This window comes from Olea europaea, chromosome 19 (genome assembly GCF_002742605.1).
Source record: "Olea europaea var. sylvestris chromosome 19, O_europaea_v1, whole genome shotgun sequence".
NCBI lineage: Eukaryota > Viridiplantae > Streptophyta > Magnoliopsida > Lamiales > Oleaceae > Olea > Olea europaea.
In genome coordinates this window covers 10,707,010-10,714,549 of record NC_036255.1, presented here as the reverse complement: position 1 = coordinate 10,714,549, position 7,540 = coordinate 10,707,010, and the positions used below count along the sequence as shown (strand labels likewise).

General features: G+C 35.5%; 1 protein-coding gene across 1 annotated transcript; it reads left to right on the top strand.

Moving 5' to 3' along the window:
- Window positions 1–1,208: 1,208 nt before the first annotated feature.
- Window positions 1,209–6,618, top strand: LOC111368343. Its single transcript, XM_022989574.1, has 6 exons — window positions 1,209–1,659; window positions 1,773–2,000; window positions 2,187–2,563; window positions 2,843–3,164; window positions 6,311–6,376; window positions 6,482–6,618. The coding sequence occupies exons 1-6, from the start codon at window positions 1,209–1,211 to the stop codon at window positions 6,616–6,618; spliced, it is 1,581 nt and encodes a 526-aa protein (XP_022845342.1).
- The last annotated feature ends 922 nt before the right edge of the window (window positions 6,619–7,540 follow it).

Below are 7,540 nucleotides of genomic sequence, written 5' to 3'. Positions count from 1 at the left end.
TATTTTTTCGATAGCTAAAATGTTGATTAGAGAAGTAAATTTCTTGATATATGGATCAATTATTTTGTAATAGTTTAACTAGTTATTTTGGAATAGTAGTCTATATTTTGGCATATTGTATTCGACCAGACACAAGACTTTCTTTCGTTGAATTTATGGAAAAGATGATTATATATGTGTTGATATATGATTTTGTTCTTTAATTATTTGTGTTTGGTGATCAAATAAATATATATATTTTTTAAAAATTAAATGGACATTTACGGCATGCATGCATTTTCTACTTTTTGGTCAAAATTTTTAGCGATACAGAAATCTGTAAATTAATTGTTGTAGGTAATTGTTAGCATTTATTTGAAATCAAATATGAGCTTGATGACAACATTAATTGATATAGTTATTTCCTTACACGTTTCTTTTTGTTATGCTAGAGCATCGTTGACACAATTGAAAAATTGAGATAAGCTTTCCACCGGTTCAGAAAACGGGATCATTCTTAAGGGTGTAATTCCACAATTTCCGTCAAAATTTCACTTATCAGGTAAGCAATGGCTTACCCTAAGTTGTTATTGAAGAAATTGTAAATGTTTGAAACCTTGTCGACTTATATAATTGCAGCCTGGTCGGCTTATATGATTGCTTATTGTAGGATGAACAATTGCACAGGTGCACGTAATAACTATATTGGAAACTATAAATGTGAGATAATTGAGTTATTTTGTAATTGTTTTTTAGGCTAATCATTGGACATTACTATGCCTCCTAAATACGAGTCTGGTGCTCAAAAGAGGAAAAGAAAACGAAATGAAATTGCATTAATTCAAAGTTAAGTAGGGGATATTAGCAAGTACTTCAAAAGTGACAATGTGAATGCGTTGAATGAGGATAAGGATGAAGAAGTGAGTCAACCTACCGATGTTAACGAAGTAGATGATAAGGAAGAAGAAGTGATGAAGCCCGCCTCTAATGATGAAGAAGATGATAAGGAAGAAGAGGGTTGCTTTTCTCTAAATTTGGATGATCCCGAGAATTGGAAAATTATTGATCAAAGAACAAGGGATTATTTAGTTGAAAGGAGTCCAAAAAGAGTTGATGACATCACGTTTCCAAAAGACTATACAAATAGACATTTAGATTCTTCACAATATAAGCGATTGCTACCAAATGGGAAAGCAGTTGATAGAAGATGGCTAGTATATTCAGTGTCTATGGACATGATCTTCTACTTTTGTTGTAAGTTGTTTAAAACACCAATAAATGTGACAAAAGTTGGCCAACTAGGTAATGATGGGTTCAAAGATTGGCATAATTTGCATCGGTCTATTAAAAGTCATGAAGGAAATGAGGAGCATTTACGTTGCATGACTAGTTGGATTGAATTGGAAAATAGATTTCGATCAAAAACTACAATTGATAAAAGCGTTGAATTGTTGATTGATGCTGAAAGAGAACATTGGAGACATGTATTAACAAGGATAATCGCTATTGTTAAAAGACTTGCGAAAAACACATTGCCATTTCGAGGAGATGATGAGAGGCTACATGTTGAGAACAATGGCCTATTTTTACAAATGGTCGAAATGGTTAGTGAATTTGATCCAGTAATGCAAGAGCACCTTCGGCGGGCTAAAGCAAAAGAGATTCAATATACGTATCTTGGCAAAAAATTCAAAATGAGTTGATACAGTTGTTGGCTAATCAGGTGAGAAGTTCAATTGTCAAGAAAGTTAAAGATGCAAAATATTTCGCAGTTATACTTGATTGTACTCCAGATGCAAGTCAGGAGGAGCAAATGTCTTTAATTGTACGATTTGTAGATAATTCGTCAAACTTACCTACAGTTCAAGAACATTGGCTCGAATTTTTGAAGGTAGATGACACAACAGGACTTGGACTTGCAACCGAGCTTCAAAAGGCTTTGATAAAAATTGATCTTGATATTGATGATATTAGAGGGCAAGGGTATGACAATGGATCTAACATGAGCGGGAAGCACAAAGGTGTGCAAAGAAGAGTCCATGAAATGAATCCCCGAGCTTTCTATACTCCATGTGACGCTCATAGTCTAAATCTAGCATTATGTGATATGGTGAACTGTTGTTCCAAAGCTGTATCCTTCTTCGGAGTGATGCAACGCATCTACACATTGTTTTCCTCTTCTACCAAGCGATAGAAAATTTTCAAAGATAATGTTCAAGGGTTGACAGTCAAGCCATTGTCACAATCACGTTGGGAAAGTCATGTTGAAAGTGTGAAGCCTATAATGGAGCAAACTGCACAGATAAGAGATGCATTACTTGATTTAGCAGAAAGTAATGAAGATTCTAAAGTGAAGAGTGAAGCCGAGTCATTAGCAACACATGAACTTCAAAATTTTGAGTTTTTGTTTGGCATGATAATCTGCCACAGATTGTTGCATGCTGTTAATATTGTGAGTAAATTTCTTCAAACCGAATCCATAGATATTGATCATGTTATTGACATCTTGCAAGGACTTGTTTCATTTCTTGAAGAATACAGAGAAATTGGATTTGCTATTGTCAAAGATGAAGCGACAAAAAAGGCAAGCGAAATGGGAATTGAAGCTCTATTTATAGAAAAATGTATAATTCGAAGAAAAAAACAATTTGATGAAAGCGGTAGTAATGAGATAAAGCAATCAGCAGAAGAATCTTTTAGAGTTGAGTACTTTATTTTTATAATTGATCAAGCTCTATCTTCTCTGAGGACCCGATTTGAACAATTCAAACAATATGATGATACATTTGGATTTTTGTTTAGTTTGAAGAGGTTAAGGGGTGCAACTTTTTCAAGTTTATTGAACTCTTGTTTGAATCTTGAGAAATATCTTCAACATAATGGGCGTTCGGATATCAGTGGGGATGATTTATGTTTGGAGTTACAAGTCTTGAGGTGTTATATACCAAGTGAAGCAACAAGAGCAATTGAAGTGCTACAATACTTGAAGACATTGGATGTTTGTTTTTCAAATGCTTATATTGCTTACCAAATGTTGTTAACCATACCGGTTACAGTTGCATTTGCAGAAAGAAGTTTCTCGAAATTAAAGTTGATCAAGATCTATTTTCGATCAACTATGTCGCAAGAAAGATTAAATGGGTTGGCTATGCTATCAATAGAAAAAGAAATGGTTGAGCAGCTAAGTTATTCAGATTTGATTGATATTTTTGCCTCTAAAACAGCAAGATGAATAGTATTTAACTAATTGTTTGAAATTTTTGGTTTGATGGTGTATAATACAAATCGTTTTTATAATATATTTCGTTGTTGTTTTAATGTTAGTTTTTTAAGTTAGCAATGAGTCGCATAATACACCTTTGAATTTTGTCGCTGGGGGCCTACTTTTCATAGTTCGCCTCAGGGCCCATTAGACACAGGACCGACTTTGCTTCTAACGAGGAGATATCTGATAATTAAAAGCAGATTGTTGCAGCTGTTTGACCTCAGTGGAATTTTGATGGTCTTCTTTTATGGGAATTTTATTTCGCATTATGCTTGGCATAATGTAACCGAGAGTTCAAGATTCACTATCGGGCACGTATGACTACGGGCCATGTGGCATGACTTTTGAAAAGTCAAAAGGAATTTTTGAAATTCAAAAGTTGCTTCTGGATCCGTTTGATTAATTTTAGGACAGTGCTTCTACTAGTTAGAAGAGTCTAGACTTCCTTTAAAAGCACTTTCAGAATAGGAAGTTATTTTACAAGTTAGTTTCTAAACAAAAGTAAAAATAGATTCCTTCAAAAACTCTTCTATAAAAAGCAAAAACAAAAGCAAATGGGCGTAAGTATCATTTTGTTTCTTTGTTCTTCATTGGTTGTAAAATTAGACCCATCATGCTACTAATTCCAAAATTGTACAAGCAATTGAAAAAGTAAAAGATTTAAAATATTTATCAACAGATATATAGTGAACTCCTTTCTAATTTTAATAATTGCAGGCATGTTTTTCAACAATGTCCTTCATCGCAGACATTTTATATTCCTTTTTTTTTTATATCCAGGAATCCCAGCTTCCACTAAACTAAATCCTGGACCCCCAAGACCCTTGCCCCTAGAACCTTGGAGGGGGTAAATCGCGAGTTACGCCTCAACTGGATCACAGGTTCCCCTCACTGTCTGTACACTTCTGCGGACAAGAGATCCTTCTCCAAAGTGATTGCTCCATACCAAATAAATCTGGCTGCAGGTTCCCACCAGGATTCGAACCTCCACCCTGCCGCTGGAAATAAGACAAATGTTGATTGATCCACCAATTGAGCTGTGCCCCGGGGGGCAGAAACTTTATATTCTTATATGTGGGAATGGATGCTCTGGACATTTAGAAGTATAAAATAAGAAAATTGAGGTAACAAATGTCTTTCGAAAGACAAATCTTGTTAATGTTGCATGACTTTATGAATAGATGGTAATAAAAAATGAATTATTGAAACAAAAGGTTCAAGTATACACCGTTGCTGTTGCTTCGCATGTTAGCTCATTGTTTGTCTGTTACTCTCTCAAGCATGTAGCTAGTAATAATTATATTTTGAAGCCTGCAGTGTACCATCGTATTTGATGCTTGCTCGTTAGATGATGAATATTTGTTATGGACAACCGATGTCCTTTGCTTCATCCGCAGTAATCAGTGTAATAAGGCAAGGGAAGAGGAAAATATAAGTTAGCCTGCTTAATTGATGTATAAGACTTAGAAGCTAGGAGTCAAATATGAAATTATGTTCATGAAGCTCAGGGATTCATCTAAAATGCAATACACTTGCTCAACTAACTTAACGTAATAAACTCACCGAACATTCATCTACTGGACGGAGATTGGTGCTTACACTTTACCTTCTCTCATAAATATATCTCCTGCACCTACATATTTTTCTCCTGAACCTGCATATTGTTGGAAAAAAATGAGTGAGCGGCTCACTTTTGGCACAATTTTCGATGGGACCCGTTGGTCCAATTTGGAATATCAAAGTTGATATGTGTTCTCCTCCACGAGAACATCGAAGTCATGTACTTATTTGCCAAAAATGAAGCTCGTGTGAATGAGAAATTGGAGTTTAAAGTGGACTATTAGAAATGGTTTATGTTGGTGGGAAAACTATAGTTAACTTTGTCCCACATAGGAAAAATATGGAAACCAAAACCACTTTATATATGGCTATACATTGGGGTGGTGTGATCATGTGTAGCATAGAGGCTCTCTCCACGTGCGCGCGTAGGGGGTGCAAATCACGGATAGAAATAGTCTTCGGACCTTGAACTTTGGTGCGGGCGTAATCTGCGCACACAAATGTCGGATCGAACGAGCAAAAACTGGCCAGTTTGGATTGTCCGATTTTGCAATTCTTTTTTTGTGATTTTTCCAAATGACTTTTGAGTGTCTGAAACTCCTAAAACTCCAATGGTCGAAATCGAAGTGCAACTCCAAAAATTGCAATGGTTAATGTAGAAACTAATGATTAGATTTAGCCTATATAATTTCACTCAATTTCTAGTAGTTCATACATTGAAATTTTCGTCTGCAATTTCCAGCTGTTTATACTCAGATTCAGTTCTGTTTTTTTTTGTTTCGTCTCATTCCAATAAGGTGATATTGTTCGAACATTGCCCAGTTCGTCGGAGTAGAACCGCGGTGCTCGAATTCTGATAGTTACCGTTGTATCCTGGAAAACAGGCGCTCGAATTAAACCTCTAGCACCACCGAATTCGTCTTAAGAAAATTGTGTTTACATAAGCCTCGGGATTAAAAGTTTATTTCCAAATGTATATGCTTCCAGTTTGAGTATCTGTGCTTTAATTATTTGCAGATTTACATGCTTTCAGATTTTATTCAGTTTTCTGAAATTTATACTGCTCTTATGTTTATGTAAATAATATAATTTGTCATTCTTATTCAAGCAGTGATTTAGATAATAGTCTGGATCTAAATAATTTGTGAAAAAAAAAATTAAGAAAAATTTATCTGAATTTATTTCGAAATTGTGTTTGTTCAAATTGTATGAAAACAAACACCAAATTCTATGTTATCTAAAATCATTGTATGAAAACAAATAGTTGTGGAAATTTTGTGTTTAATGCACTGCCAAATATGGTGAGTTGCAAATACGGTAAGAAATTGCCAAATACGGTAAGTGTGAATCCGGTGTCTAAAACACAAATACGATATATGAAAGCCCGATTCCACTCCATACACTACCAATTAAATATAACAACAAATTTAAGACAAATTCTTAATACATATTGGTAGTAAACAGGTTTATTTGTTTATTAGAAACTAATAATTGTTTCATTTTCAGAAATGGCTGCCGAACCAACCAACATGGATGTGACCCAAACTGTTCCTGCTGGAAATCAAGTTGTGGGCTCTACTATGGCTTAAGGGCCAAGCTCTGCTGTGGCTAACTTGCCTAGTCGTGTTGTGAGTCAAACTATGGCTCCAACAACTGGCTAAACAGTTACTATTCCAGTTAATCATGGAGAGAAATCGGAGAAATTCAATGGCTTGAATTTCAAGAGGTGGAAGCAGAAAATGCTGTTTTACCTGACCACCTTGAATCTTGCGAGATTCTTGATTGAGACTGTTACTGTACTCAATGAAGGATAAGGAGATATTCAAGCAGTCAGTGCACTTGATGCTTGGAAGCATTCAGACTTTTTATGCCGAAACTACATTATGAATAGTTTAGCATACACACTATACAATGTGTATAGCATGATAAAAACTGTTAAGGAGTTGTAGGAGTCTTTGGATAAAAAATACAAAACTAAGGATGCCGGGGCTAAAAAGTTTATAGTCGACAGATTCCTAGACTATAAGATGGTGGACTCCAAAACTGTTATCAGTCAAGTGCAAGAACTCCAAGTGATTCTTCATGAAATTCATGCCGAAGGGATTGTGTTGAATGAAACCTTTCAAGTGGCAGCAATTATTAAAAAATTGCCTCCCGCATGCAAAGATTTCAAAAATTATTTAAAACACAAACGAAAGGAAATGAACGTTGAAGAATTTATTGTTAGATTTCGAATTGAAGAAAACAACAAAAGTTCAGAAAAGAAGTGGTTCAATCTTGGTGTGGCTAAAGCCACTGTTGTGGAGCATGGTCAAAGCAGTAAGACTTACAAAAATAAGTTTGTGTCATTCGGTGGAAAAAAGACCAAGCACGGACCGAAAGGTGAAATTTCTAAGAAGAAATTTCAAGGGAAATGTTTCAATTGTGACAAAGTAGGCACAAGTCTTCGGAGTGCAGAATGCCAAAGAAGAAGACGAAAGAAGCAAATGTGATTGACTACATGGCACAAGATATCTCAGAAATGAATCTCGCAGTCGTCATTTCTGAAGTGGACATGGTGGGTTCAAACTCTAAGGAGTGGTGGATTGACACCGATGCTACAAGGCATGTGTGCTCTAATAAAGAGCTGTTTGCTACATTCGAAGCAATTAAGAACGGGGAGAAGCTGTTCATGAAAAATTCAGCAACCTCTGAAATCAAGGGTCAAGGAAATGTGGTTCTAAAGATGACCCCGAG

Coding starts and splice junctions, on each gene's coding strand:
- LOC111368343 (XM_022989574.1), top strand. CDS start 1,209: ATGGACATGATCTTCTACTTTTGTTGTAAGTTGTTTAAAACACCAATA. Junction 1,660..1,772: donor GATTCAATATACGTATCTTG/GCAAAAAATTCA, acceptor ATTGTACTCCAG/ATGCAAGTCAGGAGGAGCAA. Junction 2,001..2,186: donor CATGAGCGGGAAGCACAAAG/GTGTGCAAAGAA, acceptor AAATTTTCAAAG/ATAATGTTCAAGGGTTGACA.